General features: G+C 43.8%; 2 protein-coding genes across 5 annotated transcripts in view; one reads left to right on the top strand and one right to left on the bottom strand.

The window, feature by feature from the left end:
* The window catches only part of LOC140133728 (pituitary tumor-transforming gene 1 protein-interacting protein-like), a 33,793-nt gene extending 25,185 nt beyond the window's left edge, over positions 1-8,608 (bottom strand). Inside the window, exons 1-3 of one of the 2 annotated variants that reach the window (XM_072154285.1) lie at positions 8,367-8,608; positions 3,408-3,460; positions 2,672-2,780 (exon numbers count right to left, since the gene is read on the bottom strand). In XM_072154285.1, the coding sequence (XP_072010386.1) occupies positions 2,672-2,780; positions 3,408-3,460; positions 8,367-8,478 (274 nt within the window). In that variant the 5' untranslated portion in view covers positions 8,479-8,608. The remainder of the gene's footprint in view (positions 1-2,671; positions 2,781-3,407; positions 3,461-8,366) is intronic. The other variant, XM_072154284.1, reaches the window with a different exon arrangement.
* A 46-nt stretch (positions 8,609-8,654) lies between these two features.
* On the top strand, positions 8,655-25,669 carry DUS3L (dihydrouridine synthase 3 like). 3 transcript variants are annotated; one of them, XM_072154281.1, is made up of 14 exons: positions 8,655-8,747; positions 9,447-9,539; positions 11,913-12,204; positions 12,328-12,864; positions 14,541-14,582; positions 15,010-15,162; positions 15,939-16,055; positions 17,972-18,037; positions 18,279-18,389; positions 19,678-19,774; positions 22,689-22,764; positions 23,043-23,231; positions 23,346-23,474; positions 25,535-25,669. In XM_072154281.1, the coding sequence occupies exons 2-14, from the start codon at positions 9,448-9,450 to the stop codon at positions 25,605-25,607; spliced, it is 1,974 nt and encodes a 657-aa protein (XP_072010382.1). In that variant the 5' UTR covers positions 8,655-8,747; position 9,447; the 3' UTR covers positions 25,608-25,669. The 3 variants fall into 3 exon arrangements, with proteins under 3 accessions (XP_072010382.1, XP_072010384.1, XP_072010383.1); XM_072154283.1 differs by having other exon boundaries at positions 8,660-8,685; XM_072154282.1 differs by having other exon boundaries at positions 8,709-8,775.
* The last annotated feature ends 461 nt before the right edge of the window (positions 25,670-26,130 follow it).

Here is a 26,130-nt window from a genome sequence, read left to right as displayed (position 1 = left end):
GTAGCAGTGCTGACAGTCCGCAGTACATGCACCCTCTGCATCTGTAGCTGAACCTGGGGAAGGGTGAAGGATTAATGTCATATATATTATGGCAAATATTTATAAAATTTAACTACTTATTAGAAAACTTTAAGGGGAAAAAAAATACAAAAATTGACCCCCCCCCCCCCTATTTTTAGTCATTTGCCAATTCTGCTAAGGAAAAAAAAGCATGTAATTAATAAAATTATTTAATCAAGTTAAAGTCTTACTGTCAAGTTTAAGAGGAGCTAAACTGTAGGGGGAAAGGAGTAACTGTACAGCAGATCCCAAAATAAAGCGATAAGGTTCATGCTATTGTGCACAGTGCATGATGATGGGCGCTGCAATACATTCACTTTGTGCAGATGTAGCAAATTAGAATGTTGCAGATTTTTTAGGGCGGCACGGTGGCTCAGTGGTTAGCACTACAGCCTTGGAGCGCAGTGGCTCAGTGGTTAGCACTATAGCCTTGGAGCGCGGTGGCTCAGTGGTTAGTACTACAGCCTTGGAGCGCGGTGGCTCAGTGGTTAGTACTACAGCCTTGGAGCACGGTGGCTCAGTGGTTAGCACTACAGCCTTGTAGCACGGTGGCTCAGTGGTTAGCACTACAGCCTTGCAGTGCTGGGGTCCTGGGTTCAAGTCCCAGGGTCAACATCTGCACAGAATTTGTATGTTCTCTCAGTGTTTGTGTGGGTTTACTCCGGGTCCTCCCAAACTCCAAAACATAATGGTAGGTTGATTAGATTGTGAGCCTTATTGAGGACAGGGACCGATTTGGCAAACTGTGCAGCGCTGCGTAATCTGTGTGCACTATGTAAATAAAGGAATTATTATTAATATTAGCGCCTTCCTCTGCAGCGCATGTAATATACACGTGGAGTGTTGGCGCCATCTGCTGGTAACTTGAGTCGTTACATGCCTCAGTATACGGTATGTAATATACACCGGCTCCATCTAGTCAGTGGCACAGACTCAGTCCAGTCTGTCTGTATGAGTGAGGCCGGAGGGTCATACTACTAGGGGAGTCTCCTGCAGCCCGCACCCCTAGATGCACATCCATCTCATTTACAGTCTGTACGGGGCGTCGTTATTGCAATCAGCTGGGACAATCCCCTTTTCTAGGACAGAACTTAAGGATCCCTTTAACAGTGTGAGTGACTACTACACAGCAGGAAGCTGAGACAAACTTGTTAACTTGTTAAAGGGAACCTGTCAGCAGATGTGATCATACAGACTGCAGCCAAAGTGATGCATTGCCCCTGGAGGGATGTGTAATCAGACCTTTGTGTATGTTGCTAGTAGCAGCAGCAGGACTGTGACATATGGATTTATATTCCAGGATTGTAGCTTTGGTCGCTACACTGCTGTGCTCCGTGCTCTCTACAGCCACTGTTGGCTATTGTCCCTGGGGTTCTGCTTAATCATACATATATGTGTGTTGTTAGTAGCAGCAGGAATGTGACATATGAATTTATATTCCAGGACTGCAGCATGTCCTCACACTGCTGTGCTCTTGGCGGCTTGTCCTCACACAGCTGTGCACTTGGCGGCGTGTCCTCACACTGCTGTGCACTTGGCGGCGTGTCCTCACACTGCTGTGCACTTGGCGGCGTGTCCTCACACTGCTGTGCACTTGGCGGCGTGTCCTCACACTGCTGTGCACTTGGCGGCGTGTCCTCACACTGCTGTGCACTTGGCGGCGTGTCCTCACACTGCTGTGCACTTGGCGGCGTGTCCTCACACTGCTGTGCTCTTGACAGCCAGTGTTGGCTACTGTTTCTGGGATTCTGTGTAATCATATCTATGTGTGTTTTGTTAGTAGCAGCAGTGCTGTGAAATATGAATATGTATAGTCCAGGATTGTAGCTGGGGGTGTGTCCTTACACTACTGTGCTCTCTGCAGGCAGTGTCAAGTTTTGGGCTTGAAGATCTGTGTAATCTTACCTTTGTGTAGGTTGTTAGTAGCAGCAGGACTGTAAAATTATGGATTTGTACTCCAAGATTGTAGCCTTTCCAAGTGCATTGTACAATCCTGGAATAAAACCCCTTATTTCCCAGTTCTGTTGCTAATAAACACAAAGGTATGTTTGCACATCTCTCCAGGGACACTACCTAGCACTGGTAGCAGAGAGCACAGCAGTGTCAGGAAACATCCCCAGTGCACTTAGAGGAGCAACAATCCTGGGATATAAATCCATATTTCACAGTTCTGCTGCTACTAACAAGATACACTCATATACGATTACCTCTCTCTCCAGGGCTAAGAGAGAACAGCATCTGCAGAGATCACAGAGCACAGCAGTGTGAGGACACCCAGGATGCTCAGGATGAGCAGGAAGTACACTACCAGTATAGCAATGAGAGACTGATAAAATAATTAAAATAAAATATCTAAAATATACATTAAAATGACACTTTAACCAATCAGAACAATGGTTTCAGCAGATCAGATCCATAACGGACCAGCGCTTCTTCTCGACGCCCCATGTACATGTATTAGTCGTCATTATTGCTCAGTCGGCACAATCCAAACAATCGTTTGGCAAATTTGCATATTAATATCCCTGATTTGCATAAACGATTGTCCCTCCCTCCCCCAATATTGGGCAGATGATATGTGGTCTGTGTGATGAGCGGCGGCCATACTTACTCCAGCACGCCCCCCATCTAGCGGCTGACATGGCGCACAGCGAGGGTGGGGGCAGGATGGATCGGACCGGGTACTCCAGGCACGTGTTATTTGTCAGGCACCACAGGCACTAGGGAGCAACACAAAGGCAATAATCAGCGCAAAACAACGACCACCACCAGAGGGAGCTAATGAGCGCAATGCATACTGCATACACCGAGTGTACAGCGACCAACAGGCTCCCTCTAGTGGTGGCTTCAGGAAGTCAGAATGTACAGTTACTGCATTTTACATCCCAACTGACTGAGGAGGTCACTAATTGGCCGTGGGTGACCCCTCCTACCTCCTGCACACTCCTCCCACCGGCCCCAGAATGGTAATTATGATATGAAATACAGGCAGTCCTTGGGTTACGTACAGGATAGGTTCTGTAGGTTTGTTCTTAAGTTGAGTTTGTATGTAAGTCGGAACCGTATACTTTATTATTGTAACCCCAGTCAAAATTTTTTTGGTCTCTGTGACAATTGAATTTTAAAAATGTTGGGTTGTCATAAGAACCAGGAGTAACACTAAAGCTTCATTACAGACGCCTGTGATACCTGTTACAGCTGATTATTGTAGCCTAAGGCTAAAGTACAGTAAATGACCAACATCCAGAGGTCCGTCTGTAAGTAGGGGTCGTCTGTAAGTCAGGTGTTCTTAAGTAGGGGACCGCCTGTACCCATTTAAAAAAAAAGTGAATTTAGTGTAAACTTACAGAAACATTTCTCAGACATTCCTCGCAGGATTTCCCACTGTAGAAGCTGCAGGCTGCAAATGAGAAAACGTTCATTAAAATTGACCATAATAACTATAACACATAATAAAAATCATATCCGGAGCTAAATCTGTGCCTATGATAACACTTCCTGTCACTAGTAAAAAATTCAAGACAAAAATCGGATTGGCTGTTAACAATGTTACAGTTAAGCTGCTAAGGTCACATGTCTGGTGCAGGGGCGGAGCTAATCTACAGGAAGTGACTCCGAATATCAGTAAATATTCATAGAAAAACTGAACTTTGACACAAAACTTGACCTCTATGTTCTCTCATCATGAGAAAGTCCCAGGACTAGGAAAGGTTATAAGAATCCTGAAACCTTTGGAATTTCCCCCAAATTTCAGGCCTTCATAAAAATGTATTTCCTTCAACCATTTCTCGGGGGAATTTATATTAGAAAAATTTCAAAAGTTAAAAGGGGAATCTCCCTTGACTCTTAAAAATCAAAAATGAAGCAACTTTATTGAAAAATTCTTACCGCTTTGGATCCATAGCTCATAGACAGAACTTGCTGTCTCCATGGTGACAGACAACAAACAAACATGGTGTAGTCAGATCCTGATATCAGTCCTGAATTCAGTACAGAGTCCCAAACGAACGCCCCGTACGAATATATCTGTTACATATATTGGATGTAATATGTAATAGTGGCCACTAGTCCAGTCCTGTTCCTGTAATCTACAGATTTGAGGGGGTCCCAAGGGTCAGACCTTACCAATCAAATACTGATTTGTACTAGAGACATCCATTGCTCATGGATCCACCCATAGGGATCGCTGATTTTTTTCAGGGAAGCTGCTCAAAGTCACAGACACGCCCCCTGTCCATCCATTGTACAGCTTGGGCAGTGTAGTGGGCGTGTCTTTGACTCAAAGGGAACCTGTCAACAGATTTTACCTCCTTAAACTAGCAGCCCACTCATGCTGGGGATGAAATGTCCTTTATAGAACTCTTTTATGTGAAATGTTCCCCAAAGTCCTATGCAAATGAGCTTATATTTAAGGCGAGTCAAGTTTAGAGGCTGCAAGGCGAGTGTCACTTCAGATGCCTCTATCTTTTGGTTCTATAGCACATAAAAACATGCTGCTGGTGTCATATTAAAGATAAGAATCTCATCTTCCAGATCACACTTTGTATCTCTGGATACTGTATCTCTGTAGATCACAGTACCACAGACAGGTCTGAAATAGATGGAAATTTGATCTGCAGATAAAGATACAATCTGTGTTGTACAGACTTTCCCGTCAATTAGCATCCAATTTGAATTTAGCACAGAATTTGGCATTGAAGTTTTACATAGCTGGTGAGTGCCGTGACTCTCATCTTTAGTTGTGTCAACAATTTTCTTTAACTGCCTGTATGACCGGTTCTGTAGTACCAAGAACCATAAGCCTGATGCAATTTGAAAGATGAGATTCTTATCTTTAGACACCAGGTACATGTTTCTTACTACTAAGCGGCATCTAAATTGACCCCCGGCAGCCTCTAAACTTGACTCATCTCAGGCAAAATATGACTCTTCTCTGCTCATTTCCATGAGATTTTTATAGGTAAAGGGGCGAGATTTTGGATAGAATTGGGAATTCTAGAAAGGACCCTTCTGAAGGGGGCTAGTAGCTTAATGGGGTAAAATTTGGTGACCGGATCACTTTAAGGATCTATAACATGAATGCTGCCAAAATAGTCACTTGTAGACGACAAAAGAGGGAACTTTTTGCCGCAATTATAAAGAACTTTTTTCTTAAGGGAAGGATATTGAGGTTATGTAGAGAGCAGTAACGACACATTAAATTATAAACTCACAATCCACGGATCCGCGCTCAGAACAAGGTAATAGTAGAGATTTATGGAGGCTGTGGGAGGGAGAAGGAAAAAAAACGTAGCGAACCGCCAAGAATACAAAAGGAACATTAACCGTGAATTATAAGACTTGATAAAGACGTCTCCGGGGGGGAGGAGAAAAAAAAATCCTTCTGCATTTAAAGACAATTCCGATAATGTGCTTTGTGTGAAATTCCGAGGAGCGACAATCGGGAGATGGATGTAACTATTCCGCGGCGGATCCTGCGCAATTCTTCAACGGAATTAGTCTCAAGGCTTAAAAATCGATGGCTATGAAATTAGCAGGAAACGGAGCGGCTCCGCAGCCATCCCCGGCAATAGAAAAAAAAAAAACGTAAACGGTTTAAAAAACGGCGGCGATTTTCGAGAGACACTTCTGCAAAAAATTGGGGGGAGAAAGCAAAAAAAAAATATATATTTTTTTTAATGTTTAAGAGTTATAAACCTTTTATTAACTGTTCCGAACCAGCGAGCAAATTCCATAGATTCAAAATCTGTAACCGTTTTGTGTCTCCGCGGTTACAGACTACAAACAAAGCCTGTGTGTAGTCAGACCTTGTATAGTCTCCATTCCATTACTCCATTCTAATGTCTTCAGAGGACGAGGCAGTGAAAAAAAAATATGTGATCAGACAACAATGAAAAAGGGGTTTTCTTTCATTGCAATATAAATAGGTGCATTCCTGAGGGGAAACCCCCTTTAAGGGATATTCCATTTTCAGCAATGAAAGGAAATCTACCATCACAATCCATCCGGATAAACCAGGGACATTACTCATAGATCCAGGCACCGGGACTGTGGGAATCTTCTTATATTTGTTATCCATGGCCTCCTTCCTTCCAATATCAACTTTTATAATTATGCTAATGAGCATAAGCTAAATAATACCGTTACACAGAGTACCGGTACTAATAATACAGCCAAACAGAAGCTAAATAATAACACTACACAGAGACTAATAATACAGCCAAACAGAAGCTAAATAATACCGCTACACAGAGAATAATAATACAGCCAAACAGAAGCTAAATAATACCGCTACACAGAGTACTAATAATACAGCCAAACAGAAGCTAAATAATACCGCTACACAGAGACTAATAATACAGCCAAACAGAAGCTAAATAATACCGCTACACAGAGTACTAATAATACAGCCAAACAGAAGCTAAATAATACCGCTACACAGAGACTAATAATACAGCCAAACACAAGCTGAATAATACCGCAACACAGAGTACTCATAATACAGCCAAACAGAAGCTGAGTAATAACACTACATAGAGACTAATAATAAAGCCAAACAGAAGCTGTATAATACCGCTACACAGAGACTAATAATACAGCCAAACAGAAGCTAAATAATACTCCTACACAGAGTACTAATAATACAGCCAAACAGAAGCTAAATAATACTGCTACACAGAGTACTAATAATACAGCCAAACAGAAGCTAAATAATACCGCTACACAGAGACTAATAATACAGCCATACAGAAGCTAAATAATACCGCTACACAGAGACTAATACCAACAGAAGCTACCATAAATATTACAGCCAAACATAAGCTAAATATAAATAAATATTTTGTTAGGATTTTTTTCTGTATTGTTGAGATATTTGGACAAATAAAGACTACCGTAATTAAAAAAAATTATACACAGAGGCTAATACCACCAGAAGCTACTATAAATATTACAGCCAAGCCCGAGTTAAATAATACTGCTACATAGAGACTATATAACACAGCCAAAAAGAAGCTACAAAATACAGCCACATGGAGCCATAAATATTACAGCCAAACTTAAGATAAATAATACTGCTGCATAAAGTATAAATAATACAGCCAAAGAGAAGCTACAAAATACAGCCACACAGAAGCCAAATAATACTGCTACACCGGGTCTATATAATACAGTCACACAGAGCCCAAGCAATAAAGAAAAAAAGGGTTCAAATAATACAGCCAAGGAGAAGCTAAATAATACTGCTAAAACGAGACTAAACAATACTGCTAAAGACAGAAAACACAGCCAAACAGAAGCTAAATAATACCGCTATACTGAGCCTTAATAACTTATATACATTATGAAACTCCTCCGCACTGAAGCTAAATAATACAAATGCAGACAGACAGAATATAGAGATAGAGGCTAATATCCCTGCTCCTACAAGACGACCATTGATTTCCCTTCAGTCTGAAAGCAGCGGGTGATTTTAATTGTTCTCGGACGGATGTAATGACATTGTAACTCCATGGAGATAACCGATGACATCACTCCCTTAGGATCACGATGACATCACTCCCTTAGGATAACCGATGACATCACTCCCTTAGGATAACCGATGACATCACTCCCTTAGGATAGCCGATGACATCACTCCCTTAGGATAGCCGATGACATCACTCCCTTAGGATAGCCGATGACATCACTCCCTTAGGATAGCCGATGACATCACTCCCTTAGGATAGCCGATGACATCACTCCCTTAGGATAGCCGATGACATCACTCCCTTAGGATAGCCGATGACATCACTCCCTTAGGATAGCCGATGACATCACTCCCTTAGGATAGCCGATGACATCACTCCCTTAGGATAGCCGATGACATCACTCCCTTAGGATAGCCGATGACATCACTCCCTTAGGATAGCCGATGACATCACTCCCTTAGGATAGCCGATGACATCACTCCCTTAGGATAACCGATGATATCACTCCCTTAAGATAACCAATGACATCATTCTTCCCATTTGTATCAAATGACAGCAACCTATCACTAATGCCACAACTAGGCGCACCCGTGTCTAGAAATACTAGATGATGTCACCCCCCCTGGTGCCTGATGACATCACACACGTATTTCTAATCTAACGGCTGAGAACACATACAACTCATATCACAGGCTGACTGATGACATCACTACTCCCCAGAGATATCTAATGGCATAATCTCTCTCCTAATTTAACACCTAGAATGTGACATATACATCACTATGCCCATATCACCCCATAGTAAGCAGACAGTGCCCCCCTGCCCCTTGTCCTTACGCCTGGTGATGGGTGCTGGCACCGGGGGGCTGGTCTGTGATGCCACCATGGCCAGGCCCAGGAGCAGCAGCAGGGCCCGGGCACAGTGATGCTGGGCTCTCATCTCCTCCATGTCTTGTGATGCCAGGGGAATCCTGCACTGACACACTGTAACGCTGCGAGTCCCGCACAACTTCCGGGAGGCCGGGCCCTGTCACCACCTGCTTCCTGCACTGTACACAGCCTCTACTGTAACCGGCGGAACTCTGTATCGCGCCTCTGTTTCTACACGGACGGATAAAAAACGGCACCGTACGGAGTATGGGGGAATGAATTTGAGGTTGCACTTAACAAATTTCCCTTTTCCCTGGCTCAGCGTGGAGAGAGCAGTGCAGTGACAGGGTAGATACACGTGTGGCAAGGTTACCTGGTAACAGGGCACAATTTGGGCTGTTAGTCACCCGAATTTAGTGCATTCACCCCTTATGTACCATGCATATGTTTCTATATACCACAGTGGATTCTAGCTTTTTTTTTTTGCTTGCTGGGGAACTACAACTCCCAGCATGGTTGTATCTCCCAGTGCATGCTCGGAGATGAGGTTTTTCTGTAGCTAGTATTAATTTTAATATTTTGCATGCTGTACTGTGTTCACATTATGCTGCATTTAGAATCAGGGACTCCCTAGACAGTCCAAGATGATGGAGATCCTGGTCCTACAAAGACATGGACTCACAATGACCCCATCTTTTATAGCCACATGTAGCCTAATGGGGGTCATCACGGGAATTCAGATGAAAGGGATTGGATTATGTTTCCACTTTAGACCTTTTGATGTAGCTGCATTTCCATTCATTTAAATGGGCCCTGATAGCCCAAAATATAAAAATTACAGTGTAAGGTGAGGTTGCCCCTTTTGCGCAAGGCTGATCACAAAATCAGGGTATCCTGTTAGTCCTCCGAGCTAATACACCATAGGCTGCGGGGAGTTTGAATGAAGCCACTGCAATATTTCCATATACTATAACGTAATATTAATAAAATATAAAGAATGTTTTATTTGCAATTTAATTCAATTTCCTCTTGTAATTATTTTCACAGAATGGCAGAAGGCGGCAGCCAGAGTCAAGAGAACGGTGCAGCTGCAGCCGCAAATGTGGACACCGACAGAGGAGTAGCCGGCATCAAACCTCAGTAAGTGTCTGTATTTTCTTGTGGTTCAAAAGTTATCAACAAAGATTCACCATAGAATCGCCTTCTGCTCTGTGTTCAGCACCATGGACAACACGGCACATAGCCATACCTCCCAACATTTGTGAAAAGGAAAGAGGGACAAAATGGCGGCACCCTTAGCGTGCCGCGGCGATCCCCCTAAGCCACACCCCCAATCACTCCCTGGCCACGCCCCAAATTTTAGCCATATTAAAATAATAAAAATCATCTCAATAAAAAAAAAAAAAAAATTATCCTCATTGGGATTTGAACCCAGAACCTGCAGTGTCCATGTACAATAATAACACAGCACCTCAACCCACTGAGCTATAACCTCTGTGCTTAAAGGAAACCTACCACTTGTAGTGGCAGGTTTCTGATGGCAATACCGGGCACCAGCTCAGGGTGAGATCAGGGTGAGCTGGTGCCGGAGCTTATTTTAGTTAGTGTTTTAAACCGCGGTATCGCGGTTTAAAACACTTTTTAAACTTTATAGCCGGCGCAGGCAGGTACGCGCTCGGCGCTTACCGTGCGCGCGGCTACATAGGAAGTGAATGAGAGCCGCGCGCATGGTAAGCACCGAGCGCGTACCTCCCTGCGCCGGCTATAAAGTTTAAAAAGTGTTTTAAACCGCGATACCGCGGTTTAAAACACTAACTAAAATAAGCTCCGGCACCAGCTCACCCTGAGCTCACCCTGAGCTGGTGCCCGGTATTGCCATCGGAAACCTGCCACTTCAAGTGGTAGGTTTCCTTTAACAAGGTGGAGAATTTTAGTAACTAAGAACTATGTCTATTGTTACACTGTGACACAGATTTAATGCCTTGGTATATAGGGAGGGATCTTCTCAGATTATTGTAATTATTGAGACTATTATTATTATTATGGAGATTATTATTATTATTATTGAGATGGTTATTATTATTTTTACTATTATTAATAATCATCTCCATAATAATAAAAATAATAAAAATTTATAATAATAATAATAATAGTCTCAATAATTACAATAATAATCTCTGAGAAGATCCCTCTCTATATCAGTGCATTAGTCTGTGTCACAGTGTAGCAGTGGCTGATAACATGTCTTAGTTACCAGAAATCCTCAGCTCTGTATCACTGGGCTTATAGCTCAGTTAGTTAGGCTCCTGTCTATGGTGCACGAGGTCCCAGGTTCGAATCTCAGCCTGGCCAAAACTTTATGTAATTTAATTAAATAAAGAGCTTGTGTCTGGGGAAGCCCTGGAGACCATATATGGACAGATGGTGATCTGACCTGATGACGTGGTCCCTGCTCTCTCTGCCAAGCCGACACTTCTCTGAAAAGGATTCCCTCCCGATGTCTGCTCTGGGGAACCCTAGGAGATGCAGTGACCATATATGGACAGATGCTGATCTGACCTGATGACGTGGACCCTGCTCTCTCCACTAAGCCGACACTTCTCTGAAAAGGATTCCCTCCCGATGTCTGTAGAAGCCATTCTGTACTGTGAGTTCAGACTTTCAAAGTATTTACTATGCGGACACAGCAGCGGGACCTGGGGGGAGAATCCGTGACAATATCATAGCTGCCCGTGACGCGGGGCAGAGGTGCGAAAAACGGGAAAGTCCCGTCAAAATCGGGACGGTTGGGAGCTATGCATAGCTGTGCATCACAGGGTACATTTTTTTTTTTTGCAAACTTTCATAGATATGGGGGCTTATTTACTAAGGGTCGCGGATTGCACTTTTGTCAGTTTGTTCGCTGTTTTTGGGATTTGTGCAGCTATGACAGGTATTTATCGCGTGCTGGGATTGTGTCGTACGCGATCGGATTTTGGCGCAGCTCCCACGCAAAAGAAATCAGGGGGCGTGCCATCAGACGAACCGACTGATTCGGATTGAGAGCGGGATTTGAGACTCAAATTGTGTCGCAAGACAAGCACTTACATGCACCAGGAAGAAGAAGATGAACTCTGCCGCACCTGAGCGGGGAAGCGACACATGCAGGATATCGGACACACAATCTTAGTGAATCGAGGCACAGGGCATTATCGTCGGACAATGCACTTTTTGTGAACTCCGGTGACCAGGTAAGTAAATGTGCCCCATTGTGGTAATGAATTTCTGAATAAATTCTACTCTTCTTTGATCTGTTACATGACCTTCCCGTTGGGAAACTTGCCTTTGCTATTCTGGACATAGTCTTAAAGAGAAGTCACTCACCCATTACTTGCTGAGAGAATCAGATATGTCATTTTCCCTTTCATATAAGATAACATAGGGTACAGCAAGGAAGGAGGAAGCAGAAAAGTTGGGTGATGCTCTTAGGTTTTGTACTATGTAAACTTGGATTTTTTTTCTTTATTCTTGCAGGTTTCTAACTACCAAGGATGCCTTCCATTCTTTTATCGATGCCGACGGTAAAGAAAACACAGAGGCCTCCACTGATTCTGACCAATGCAATGTCGGTGATGAAAACTTTGCGGCAGAACCTCAATCCAAAAAGATTAAATTGGATGAATCGGTGGAAAATCAGGAAAAGGAGAATAAAAAAGTTGAAGAGGACAAGCAAGACAAGAAGAGGGCGCGGGGGCAGAACAAGAGCCGTCCTCATGTGAAATATCATCAGCTGGAGCAACAGCGGCTGTGTCCCTCTATTGTACAGGTATGGAGGCGGGTAAAGTACAACGAGAAATGACTAACACCACAAGTCTCTACATATAAAAGCCAAGATGAGATACTGATACTTGAGGATGCTTACAATACAGTTTTTTCTTTTTCCAACCAGGAATGTGCCAGTAAGTGTTTCTTCGGGGACAAATGTAAGTTTCTGCATGACCCTGAAAAATACCTTTCAGGAAAGCATGAGGATATTGGACCCAAATGTTACCTGTACGAGACCTTTGGTAAATGTATATACGGGATCACCTGCCGCTTCGCAAAATCGCACCTTGGCGAATGTTATAAGAATCTAATAAATGACGACTTGGTGAAACAGCGGGAAGGAAAAGTTCTCGTGAAGAACAGTCTGGACAAAGATGTTCAACAGCGGCTCAGGAAGAAGAAGTTTATATTTGAGAAATCCGAGAGGTACCTGAAGATGATGAACAAATCACGACAAAACAGGAATGAAGAGAGGAAGGCTGCGGTAAAGGGGGAGACACAAGGGGGCGCTGCAGGGGATGCTACATCTGGAGGAGGAGACCTGAGTACATGTATGGACAGTGTCAGTGCTGAGCACCCTACACATGAGACCACAAGGGTGACTATGGGAGCTGTAACCGATGAAGATGTCATAAAAATCAGACCATGTGAGAAGAAAACGGTGAGAACTGCAAAATATGGTGAAAAGGTTAACTAAATGCAGTATTCAGGATCTACAAGCAACTGGTTGTAACTGTGTGTGTGTGTGTATATATATATATATATATATATCTACTGTATCTATGTTCTGTTTTAGAACTCTTCCTTGTTTCCTTCCTCTGTAATTCCTCCTGGCATGCATTTTAGCTGTGAAGTCTCATTAAAAGGCTTAAATGAGAACTTCAATAGCCGTTCTATAGCTTTAATGCATAGTAAGATGTGAAACTTAAAAAATAGTATGTCATTTTTTAGGGGAAAGCGGTCAGCAGTTTTGACCACGCTGCTAGTATTAGGTATTGACCATGGAGACTTGTGTTATCATACCAATGTGTGTTCTTGGTAGCAGCAGGACTGTGAAATATTAGTTTAAAGTCTACGATTGTAGCACTGGGTCTGTGTCCTAACACCACTTTTAGTAGAATGCTACAATTGTCACTACTGGGTGATGTGCAGAGAGCTAAGAGCACAGAAGTGTGAGGATAAAATTGGGTATACATGAGTCCATCAAGTTGAATAATTGTAGACAACCCTTTAAACGGAACGGCGGCCCAGTTTTACTTAATTGAACTAGAAGTCCCCTTCAATAGGCAATGAAATGCCCTTTCTAGAATTCACTTTGATGTAAAATCTCATTTACTGATTTTTTTTTTATTTTTTTTTTAAAGAGAGGAGTCACATTTAAAGGATATCTATCGCCAGGATTAGGGATTGTAAATCAAGCACACTTACATGCTTGTGTGTGTCCCCTTTGGCAGGATCTGCTTTTTTTTTAGCTTTTTATGCCCTTATTTTTACTGAAAAAAAAAAGCTTTAATAACTATGCAAATGAGCCTGAGGGGCTCTGGGCTCAATTTCCTACTATGGAGCATATATAAAAACCAGGGCATAAGAAACTAAAAGAACATAGGATGTTGCCACAGGGAGCACATACCAGTATGTCAGTGTGCTTGGTTTACAATCCTTCATCTTGGTGGTAGATGTCCTAAAAAGGTTGCAGGAGTTGAGTCACTTCAGACGCTTCTGTCTTTGGTTGTATAGCACCTAGAAACATGCTGGTGCCATATTAAAGATAAGGATCTTATCTTTCAGATTGCATCAGAGCTGGATAATTCAGGCAGTTGATAAAAGAGGATGGAACTGGATCTTTACCTTAAGCTCACAGAACCACAATACTTATGCGATCTGAAAGATGAGATTCTTTTAATATGACAGCTAGGGGGATATATATTGGGACTGGTACTCCAGTTTTCTGCGAATTGACAGGCATTGCGGTTATTCTCCCCTATATACGTCTTTCACGGCAAGTGGTCTAGTGCAGGGCGTTTCTGCCTCACGCCTGTAGCTTGCCACCGTTCAAGCCTGCGTGGTAGCTGGAATTAAAGCAGTTCTGCATCAGTGCAGTCTGGCCATGGGAGGGGCGGAGCTATATCCGCCACCGTGGAGGGGCGGGGCTTATATCATACACCGGCCTATGATAAATGTTCCCCTATGTTTCTATTTCCCATAGAACTGAAAATGTGGACGTCTGAAGTGACTCTCCCCCTGCAGCCTCGTGTTTATAGGTTATAACCACTGTGTAAGAGGCTTTGGTTTGCTGAATATCATTTCCTAACTTTTATATATTTCTTTCCTGTGCAGATCGATTTCCGAGGTAAATTATACCTTGCTCCATTAACCACAGTAAGTATTGTATTCTTTGTATTATCAATCCAACGCAGATCAGCTGTTTGAAGACCCCACGGTGTCCAGACCAGCACTGACGAATGACAGCACCATGCATTGTATAGTGGCTCAGCTTGGTATTGCAGTCTAGCACCGTAATTGGTAATACAGTTGAACTTATATACAGTATAGAACTGTGGATATCAGCCTGATCAATGGGTGTGCTAGCTGTAAGATCCTCGCACATCCCTTTTAATCGGCAGCACAAATCTCTCATCCTTATATTTAGCTATAATGTATCAGTCTGTGTCGCCCACAAACTATTGCACAGGCTGCACGCGACTGTGACAGAAGCTCAGCTGTGAGAAGTTCTAGATCTCTATGGCTTGTATGAAGTGTATTGAGTATATGTTCTGATGGTTTTATCTTCTCTTGTTACTATCAGTGTGGGAATCTTCCATTCAGAAGGATATGTAAGCGGTACGGAGCAGACATCACGTGCGGGGAGATGGCCATGTGCACCAACCTCCTCCAGGGGCAGCCGTCAGAGTGGGCGCTGATGAAGAGACATCATACGGAGGATCTGTTTGGCGTTCAGGTTGGTGGTGTACGAGTTCTGGGTTCACTGTGTGTCTAGCGAATGCTAAAATAGGCTTCATACTACATCAAGCCCCCCCAAATAAGGTTTATGGGGTGTCATATTTGGCTTCTAGAAGAAATCCTTTATCATGCAGATATGGGGTAACATTGACAACCACTGGGACCCTCACCAGTCATGACAATGGGGGTCTTGTTCCCCTGAATGTATGTAGCGTCAGGTCACACATGTGACACTGCTCTTCATTCACTGCCTATAGGGAAAAGCCAAGTACCGTATTTTTCGGACTATAAGGCGCACAAAAAATCCTTTGCTTTTCTCAGAAAGATGCGCCTTATAGTCCAGTGCGCCTTATATATGAACCGTACTTACAGACAACAGCTGCCTTGAGCTGTGCACAGGTCTGCCACCTGCCGGTCATTCATCTTTATAATCTGGTGCGCCTTCTATATGAACCTAAACGTTTTATCAGGCATTTATTAATGGTGTGCTTTATAATCCGGTGCGCCTTATAGTCCGGAAAATACGCTATGTTGCTTGTCTACATCACACAGTCCCATAGAGAATCCACAACTTCCAGACCCACCATTTTTGTGATTGTTGGGGGGGTCTGAAAGTTGAGATCTTGATCAATCAGCAAGTTTGATAAAAGAAATGGCTACCCCAAATCTCAAAATTCACAAGAACCCCCAGGCTTTAGGGAATGCTAGCTGCAATATAGCATTGAATTATTGCTTGTTCTCCAGTGATTTACATGTTTTCATTCCTCCCTGCAGCTAGAGGGCGCCTTCCCTGACACCATGACCAAGTGTGCGGAGCTGCTCAACACAAGCATCGAGGTGGACTTTGTGGATATTAACGTGGGCTGTCCGATTGACCTGGTCTATAAAAAGGTACTGAATACCAATATATTATGTACAGGCGGTCCCCTTAACACAGACGGGTCTCTCTACCCACTGTGACCTCTCTGGGTGCTGGGAATTTGCTGAACTTTAGTCCCAGGATGCAGTGATCCCCTGTAAGGTGTCTGCAGTGAAGTTTTATGGTTCATCCTTGTTCCCATGTGAACCCCAAAATTTTTTAAATCCAATTGTCAAAGGTTCTCAAAAAATAATTTGTCTGGAGTTACACTTACAAAATATGTAAGTTCTGACGTACAAATTCAACAAACTTAAAGGGGTTTTCCTATGTAACACTTTAGGCCCTCTACACAGGCGAGGGCCTCACCTGCTGATTGTGGGGATCTCAATGATGAGACCCCCACAGATCACAAGAATGTGGGGTTCGATGTACCCCCTTCGGACTCCTTGTCGCTCCTCGAAATGAGCGGAGTAGCTAGTCGTGCTTGGCCAGGCTGCTCCGTTCATCTATTTGGAGATTGTCAAGCGCATAATTTTAAGGAGCACCCTAGATGCACCAACAACCACAGTACAGCACAAAATGCCACCAGAGAAATGATAAATGCCACGGTACAGCAATAAATGTCTCTTCACCCCCCCCCCCAAACAGCAACCAAATACTGCATTCAGAGCAGATAATAGCGGAGACCCCAGAGCAGATGATAATACTGGAGGCCACATAATAGTACTGGAGACCCCAGAGCAGATGATAATACTGGAGGCCACATAATAGTACTGGAGACCCCAGAGCAGATGATAATACTGGAGGCCACATAATAGTACTGGAGACCCCAGAGCAGATGATAATACTGGAGGCCACATAATAGTACTGGAGACCCCAGAGCAGATGATAGTACTGGAGACCCCAGAGCAGGTGATAATACTGGAGGCCATATAATAGTACTGGAGACCCCAGAGCAGGTGATAGTACTGGAGACCCCAGAGCAGATGATAATACTATTACATATAATAGTACTGGAGACCCCAGAGCAGATGATAATACTGGAGGCCATATAATAGTACTGGAGACCCCAGAGCAGATGATAGTACTGGAGACCCCAGAGCAGATGATAATACTGGAGGCCACATAATAGTACTGGAGACCCCAGAGCAGATGATAATACTGGAGGCCACATAATAGTACTGGAGACCCCAGAGCAGGTGATAATACCGGAGGCCATATAATAGTACTGGAGACCCCAGAGCAGGTGATAATACCGGAGGCCACATAATAGTACTGGAGACCCCAGAGCAGATGATAATACTGGAGGCCACATAATAGTACTGGAGACCCCAGAGCAGATGATAATACTGGAGACCCCAGAGCAGATGATAATACTGGAGACCCCAGAGCAGATGATAATACTGGAGACCCCAGAGCAGATGATAATACTGGAGACCCCAGAGCAGATGATAATACTGGAGACCCCAGAGCAGATGATAATACTGGAGACCCCAGAGCAGATGATAATACTGGAGACCCCAGAGCAGATGATAATACTGGAGACCCCAGAGCAGATGATAATACTGGAGACCCCAGAGCAGATGATAATACTGGAGAGATTGTTTAAGAGAGAATGTGATGCTTATTCCATATTCACATTATAGGGGGATACATGACACCAATTTGGGGGTCTAACCTTTTGCATAAATCACCAGTGCGCTTGCGCCAGTGCCGCTGCGCAGGAGTTCTCATGTGACGTGCAGATCACTGGTCTCAACAGTGTCGAACCATTTGTGTTAAGGTCATCAATGAGGCCGGTTACTGGCTGCAGTCAGGACTTGCCCCATATGGCACAACATATAAGCCAGTAACGCTCCAGAGCTGTGATATATCTACAGTGTATAATAAGCCATAACAATGGGACGATTTTTATACTAATTAAGAAAAATCTTTTCCCTCTTTGTAGGGCGGCGGCTGCGGTTTAATGACCAGAACGAACAAATTTGAAGACATTGTAAGAGGAATGAACTCGGTAAGTGCGGAGGATTAGGTAACAGTTTGTGGGACTAGTATGTGGACCCTGGACCAGAACATCTTTCTGTGCATCCCACTCCATAGGGGTCTATGTCAATTCTTAGAAGAACCACTGAGGGTTTTTTGTTAAAAAAAAAAAAAAGTGGGCTGGTTACTCAAAAATACCCCTTCCCTCTCCTTTGTTCTCCAAAATGACCTTATTCTCTTGTTACTTTTCTATCATGTATGTTACTTTGCAGGTTCTGGACGTGCCCCTCACTGTGAAGATCAGGACTGGGGTCCAGGAAAAAGCCAACTTGGCTCATAAACTGATTCCGGAGCTGCGGGATTGGGGAGTGTCGCTGATCACTGTGAGTTCTGTATAATCCGGACACGAGAGAGAACTGAATATTTTTTGGGCTTCTGGTGGATCTGCTCCATGAATTCCCCTCTGGTAGTGGATGAAATGTCCTTCCTAGAACCCTCTTTTATGTGAAGTCAGGCAAATATGACTCTTCTCACCTCATTTTTCACACAAGATGAGTCAAGTTTGACTGCAATTTAAAGCTTGCAGGGGGGTGGTTGTCGGAAGTCTCTATCTTCTGTCCTATAGCACCTAGAAATATGCTGCTGGTGTCATATTAAAGATAAGAATTTCATCTTTCAGATCTCATTACGGTTGTGTGAGCTACAGAACTGGACTTACAGCCAGCTAAATAGGCGGGGACAGGATCTCTACCTGCAGCTTGATATTCCAATTATGTCTTTAGTTGCCCATATCTTTGGTTCGGTAAATCCTAAAGCCTGATGTGATCTGAAAGATGAGATCCTCATCTTTAATATGACATGAGCATGTTTTTAGGTCCTATAGAACAGAAGAAGGGGGGCTTCTGAAGTGACACTACCCCCACAACCACTAAACTTGTCTCCTATTTGAAAAAGGGATGATAAGTCATATTTGCCTGACTTTGGGGGAGATTTTTGGGTAAAGTAAATGGGTCAGATTTCACATAAAAAGTGAATTCTAGAAAGGACCCTACCTGACGGGGGCACTAGTTTATTGGGGTAAAACCTGTTGAGTCCCTTTTTTAAAGGGGTTTTCCCAGGAAACAAGTTAGGCCCTATCCACAGGATACACCTAACTTGCTGATCTGTGAGGGTCTCGGTCATGACACCTCACAAGAACGGGAGTCCGATGGAGTCTGAGGTACCGCACTGAGACCCCCAGTGATCCTGTGGATAGGGCCTAACTTTTTTCCTGGGGAAATCCCTTTATTGAGTGGATTCGGCCATCCCTCTTGTCAACGGGGTGTGTGTCTATACAGTATAAGGCTACATTCACACAGCCGTATGGGGGGACGTATATATGCCGTATATAGGTCCCCCGCAGGCGGCAATGGGCGCACGGTGCCATATGGACATGTCCTATCTTTCCCCGTAATACGGCGCCGTTCCCATATATTGCTATGGAGTGCGGGGGGGGGGTGAGCAGCGCTGACGTGTGCTATGGTACGGCGGGCACATCGTCATGTGAATGTAGCCTTCTACAGAACTGATAGTTGAGATTCACCCATTTGGCAATTCCTACATTACCAAGATGAATAACAGAGGACACAGCACAATGCAGCGGTAGCGTCATTACTTTTTTTCTTGTTTTAGTTGCATGGAAGATCTAGGGAGCAGCGGTACACGAAACTCGCCGACTGGGAATATATTAAACAGTGCGCTAAAATTGCAGAGCCGCTCCCGTTATTTGGTAAGTGCTTTGATTTGATCTTTATTTGCTTTGGAGATAAAAGCCACCATGTGGACGTACCCTTAAAGGAAATCTACCATCAAAATATAGCATGATAAACTAGGGACACTCATAGATCTAATATAATCTTCTTATATTCGTTATCCATGGCCTCCCTACTTCTAAAATCAACTTTTAAAATTATGCTAAAGAGCCTGGTGTAGCCCCACCGCCCCTCCATGATGTAGCTTCACAGGTTGTTACACTGTGCAAGGGTACTCCCTGAAGACAGTATAACAGCCTGTGAACTAAACTGATAAGCTTGCTCATTAGCATAATTATAATTATAAAGTTGATTTTAGAAGGAAGGAGGCCATGGATAACAAATATAAGAAGATTCCCACAGTCCCGGTGCCTGGATCTATGAGTAATGTCCCTGGTTTATCAGGATGGATTCTGATGGTAGATTTCCTTTAACCCCTTAACGCTCTGCGCCGTAGCTCAACGGCGCAGAGGTATAAGGGATGTATGGAGAGGGCTCACGGGCTGAGTCCTCTTTATACAAAGGTGGGGGTTTTTGCATTTTGCAGAAAACCCCCGCGGCTAATAACCATGTCATTGCCGCTGGCAAAGTCGCGGACGGCGTTTAAAAAACGGCGGCGCGCGGGCACCGCCATCTTTATTGCGATCGCCGCGCCCCCGAACGTCATCGGGGGGCGGCGATCGGTTGCCATGGTAGCCTCGGGTCCTCGTTTGACCCGAGACTATCTGGCTTCTGCAGTTTCGTTACAATGAGCCAGTGGCTCATTGTAATGAATGTGCTGCAAAAATGCCATATATTGCAATACAGAAGTATTATACAGAAGTATTGCAGTATATGGTAGCAGCGATCTGACCATCTAGGGTTAATGTACCCTAGATGGTCTAAAAAATTGTGGAAAAAAAAAGAAAAAAAAAGTTTAAAAAATAAAAAAAATTAATAAAATATTAAAAATTCAAATCACCCCCCTTTCCCTAGAACTGATATAAAACATAATAAACAGTAAAAATCACAAACATATTAGGTATCGCCGCGTCCCAAAATGCCCGATCTATCAAAATATAAAAACGGTTACGGGCGGCGGTGACCTCCGAGGCGGGAAATGGCGCCCAAATGTCCGGTGACAATGAAAACGTCGCCTCATTTCGCAAAAAATGACCCCTCACACAGCTCCGTGCGCCAAAGTATGAAAAAGTTATTAGCGTCAGAAGATGGCAAATTTATTTTTTCTCTTTTTTGTACATATTCGTTTAATTTTTGAAAATGTATTAAAACACAATAAAACCTGTATAAATTTGGTATCACCGCGATCGCACCGAACCAAAGAATAAAGCTGAGGTGTTATTTGGAGCGCACAGTCAAAGTCGAAAAAACTGAGCCCACAAGAACGTGCCGTTTTATTAAATTTTTCCACATTTGGAATTTTTTGCAGCTTCGCAGTACACGGCATGTTAAAATAAATAACATTACGGGAAAGTAAAATTTGTTACGCACAAAATAAGCCCTCACACAGGTCTGTACACGTAAAAATGAAAAAGTTATGGATTTTTGAAGTTGGAGAGCGAGAAATGAGCCGAAAAACCCTGCGTCGTTAAGGGGTGTATTCTACTTAAATGACCACAATTTGGATTATCCACGACTAAGGGCTAGCTCACATTTAGGATTTTTGCCCAGATTTTTTTTTTTTCCAAATTCCTCTCCCATTGACGTCAATGAGAAGCTGTTGATAAGAGAAGTGCTGGACCCAATACTCTGCACGGATTCTGATCGATACTGGGTATTTCAGTCCAAATTTATTTTGGAAAATCTGCATCAAGTACCACTGTGTATAGTCTAAATCCATATACTGTATCAGGGCCGGCATCAGTACTGGGCATACCTTGGCAAGTGCCAGGGCCCAGAGATGCAGGGGGCCCACATAAGGCTGTACATAAGGAATCTATGGGGGGGGGGGGGGGCCTGTATCTAATGAATCCATAGGATGTTAAGGGGCTTTTATAAAATAACCAATGGGGGGCTGTATATAAAATGACTGAGGAGCTGTTTGGGATGATAAACTAGGGAATATTTTAGTTTTAGTTTCTGAATTTTTAATGAAGCCAAGCTAGTTCACTGCAAAGGGGCCCACTGAGGCTCTGTCACCCAGGGGCCTACTGAAACCTGCAGCCGACCCTGTACTGTATGTTACAGATCTATAGGCTAATTGAACCTTTTAAAAGGGTTTTTCACATTATCACTAGAGATGATTGGAGCAGACATTCTGGTTCGGACATTGCCGGTATCTCCCTGGCCAATCATAGTCTTGGATAGTTTTTTAGGGGCGTCAATTTGCCAGGTTGACTTCTCCGCCGGCAAAATGTCCGGGTCACGAAACTGAACGTCGGGTCCGATCATCTCTAGATATCACCTGTTCCACAGTACAGGCAGTCCCTGGGTTACATACAAGATAGGTTCTGTAGGTTTGTTCTTAAGTTGAATTTGTATGTAAGTCAGAACTGTATATTTTATAATTGTAGATCCAGGCAAATCTTTTTTTGTCTCTGTGACAATTGGATTTTAAAAATGTTGGGTTGTCATCAGAACCAGGATTAACACTAAAGCTTCATTACAGACACCTGTGATATCTGTTCCAGTTGATTATTGTAGCCTAAGGTCTAAGTACAGTAATGACCAACATCCAGAGGTCCGTTTGTAACTAGGGGTCGTCTGTAAGTCGGGTGTTCTCAAGTAGGGCACCATCTGTATAAGGGATACATAGACGGAATAGCGGGGCAGGACGCATTCTCCCCCATCCTCCTCCACCTGTTAGTGAGAACAGGACCCCCATGTTCCAAAATTCGGATTTATCTTGTGGTCCAATGAGCGAAAATCCCTGATATCAGATTTTACTTCCAGGTAACGGCGATATATTCTCTTATGAGGATGCAAATCGGGCGCTGGAGACTGGAGTTTCGGGGCTCATGGTGGCCAGGTCAGTCATTAAACAATGTCTAAAAAAATTTTTTTAAAAAATCATATTTTCCATTTTGTGATATTTTCACCTGCTGACATTTAACCCTTTAAGGACCGGGCCATTTTTAGTTTTTTACATTTTTGCACTCCTCATCTTTAACCTCTTGATCTGTTTTTAAACAAAAGCAGCCATGTTTTTTTTTTTTTAACCTTGTGTTAACCCCTTTAAGACTGCTGTGAACCATTTTGCTTTAGGATTGATCCCCCTTCCTAAATCCTGGGGTCTCTTGTTTGCAGGGGGGCACTGGTGAAACCTTGGCTGTTCACAGAGATAAAAGAGCAGCGGCACTGGGACATCTCCTCGTCAGAACGCTTTGATATTCTCCGAGACTTCACCAACTATGGATTGGAGCAATGGGGTTCGGATACACAGGGGGTGGAGCGGACCCGGAAGTTCATGCTGGAGTGGCTGTCGTTCCTGTGCAGGTAGGTAGGCGCCCCTCCTATACATTGTATGGCTGTGCCATGGTTATACATAGCACCCGGTGGATCCCATTCATTTATATGATGGTGTCTATATTTCTTTCCCCTTTTGGACAGATACATTCCTGTTGGTTTACTGGAACGTGTGCCCCAGAAACTGAATGAGAGACCGCCGTACTACATGGGAAGAGACTACATGGAGACGTTAATGGCGAGTCAGAATGTGACCGACTGGATAAAGATCAGGTAATGTGAACCGTCCATTGTGCAGGATGAGGAGGTATTTGAGGCTGCGTTCACACGTTGCATTTACATTTGTGTACACGTGATGTAATGTTAGGGCAATGTGTGAACGCAGCCTGAAACTATTGTAGTTGTTAAAGGGAACCTGTCACCAGGGACCTAATTTTCACAAAAGGAGGTTGCAGAAGCCCATTACAACTGCAGTGCACATTTGCCTTTCTGCTTTCTCTAAGCATTTGCATTACAATATAATTGTGTGGATGCATTTCAAAAAACATGTGAGTAGTCTGTGCTGCTCACTCCTCAGCTCTCAGCCCCCACCTTTGTGTTTCTGTATAGCTTCTCTCTCCTGCTCTTTCACAGAGGTCACAGCCTGGTGACATCAGTGGGAGATGGAGGAGCTGCACAGGAGCACAAATGTGGGGGCTGAGAGCTAAGGAGTCATGAGACAAGTCATGTTTTTTTCTAAATGCATCCAAACCAAAGCCTAAGCCCTGGGACTACAGAGGATTCTGTCAGGGTGCAAGGTAAGTTATAACAAACAATTACACTCACCGGCCACTTTATTAGGTACACCATGCTAGTAACGGGTTGGACCCCCTTTTGCCTTCAGAACTGCCTCAATTCTTTGTGGCATAGATACAACAAGGTGCTGGAAGCTCCTCAGAGATTTTGGTCCATATTGACATGATGGCATCACACAGTTGCCGCAGATTTGTCGGCTGCACATCCATGATGTGAATCTCCCGTTCCACCACATCCCAAAGATGCTCTATTGGATTGAGATCTGGTGACTGTGGAGGCCATTTGAGTCCAGTGACCTCATTGTCATGTTCAAGAAACCAGTCTGAGATGATTCCAGCTTTATGACATGGCGCATTATCCTGCTGAAAGTAGCCATCAGATGTTACAGGGTACATTGTGCTCATAAAGGGATGGACATGGTCAGCAACAATACTCAGGTAGGCTGTGGCGTTGTACCAAGGGGCCCAAAGAGTGCCAAGAAAATATTCCCCACACCATGACACCACCACCAGCAGCCTGAGCCGCTGATACAAGGCAGGATGGATCCGTGACACCACCACCACCAGCCTGAGCCGCTGATACAAGGCAGGATGGATCCATGACACCACCACCACCAGCCTGACCCGCTGATACAAGGCAGGATGGATCCATGCTTTCATGTTGTTGACGCCAAATTCTGACCCTACCATCCGAATGTCACAGCAGAAATCGAGACTCATCAGACCAGGCAACGTTTTTCCTATATTCTACTGTCCAATTTCGATGAGCTTGTGCAAATTGTAGCCTCAGTTTCCTGTTCTTAGCTGAAAGGAGTGGCACCCGGTGTGGTCTTCTGCTGCTGTAGCCCATCTGCCTCAAAGTTCGACGTACTGTGCGTTCAGAGATGCTCTTCTGCCTACCTTGGTTGTAACGGGCGGCGATTTGAGTCACTGTTGCCTTTCTATCAGCTCGAACCAGTCTGCCCATTCTCCTCTGACCTCTGGCATCAACAAGGCATTTCCGCCCACAGAACTGCCGCTCACTGGATGTTTTTTTCTTTTTCGGACCATTCTCTGTAAACCCTAGAGATGGTTGTGCGTGAAAATCCCAGTAGATCAGCAGTTTCTGAAATACTCAGACCAGCCCTTCTGGCACCAACAACCATGCCACGTTCAAAGGCCTCAAATCACCTTTCTTCCCCATACTGATGCTCGGTTTGAACTGCAGGAGATTGTCTTGACCATGTCTACATGCCTAAATGCACGGAGTTGCTGCCATGTGATTGGCTGATTAGAAATTAAGTGTTAACGAGCAGTTGGACAGGTGTACCTCATAAAGTGGCCGCGTATATTGTAATGCAAATGCTTAGAGAAAGCGGAGAGGCAGATGTGCACTGCTGGTGTGAAGGGCTTCTGTAACCTGTCTTTAGTGAAACTGAGGTCCCTGGTGACAGGTTCCCTTTAAAGTCATTAGCCGGTGGTCTACATTGGACAGTCCCCTTTATGATGAATCTTCTATTTTGTGCTGTAACAAGTTTCTTCATTGTTTTTCTTTTGCAGTGAAATGTTCCTGGGTCCTGTTCCTCCGAACTTCACCTTCCTGCCAAAGCACAAAGCCAATTCTTATAAGTGAGAGGTTTTATCGGAAACGGTTTTGACTTAAGGATTTTTTTTTTAAATAAATACCTAAGAATGTGTGTGTCTGAAGTTCATTCCTTATGGTGGGGAGTGGGAGAGGGTACATTGCATGTAACTTAATAGCCTTCCCGGTGCAGGTAACCTCTAGCATTAATGTGTTGTACCCCTGCAGAAGGGAGTAGAGGTGATATGTAGCTGCTCAATTCAGTAAGGGTTCTTGAAATTGGAGGGGAGTCCTGTGGTTGGCGTAGCTGCCCTCCTCCTGCAGCATGGGCTGATGACTCCCCTTTTTTCTACAAGAAGGCTGCAAAGGTAGAAAGGGCCAACTAAATATTCCAGATCTCTAAGAAATTGGTAGGTGGATTCACACAAAGAAGATTGCAACAATTTCTTCGAGTTCTATACAGAGGAATGGAACAATGAGTTTATCTGTTGGACATTGTTGTGGACATTTGCATTATCTTGTAATCCCCTATACCACTGATGGCAAACCTTTTAGAGGTGAGTGGCCAAACTAC

This window comes from Engystomops pustulosus, chromosome 5, assembly GCF_040894005.1.
Source record: "Engystomops pustulosus chromosome 5, aEngPut4.maternal, whole genome shotgun sequence".
Taxonomy (NCBI): Eukaryota; Metazoa; Chordata; class Amphibia; order Anura; family Leptodactylidae; genus Engystomops; species Engystomops pustulosus.
The sequence above is the reverse complement of the archived record's forward strand: the minus strand, read 5'-3'. Positions and strand labels throughout refer to the sequence as shown.

Bases quoted from the DNA above. Each gene is read 5' to 3' on its own strand.
- DUS3L (XM_072154283.1), top strand. The intron at 12,865-14,540 runs GTGAGAACTGCA...TTTCCTGTGCAG, and splicing joins GACCATGTGAGAAGAAAACG to ATCGATTTCCGAGGTAAATT. The intron at 15,163-15,938 runs GTTGGTGGTGTA...TCCTCCCTGCAG, and splicing joins AGGATCTGTTTGGCGTTCAG to CTAGAGGGCGCCTTCCCTGA.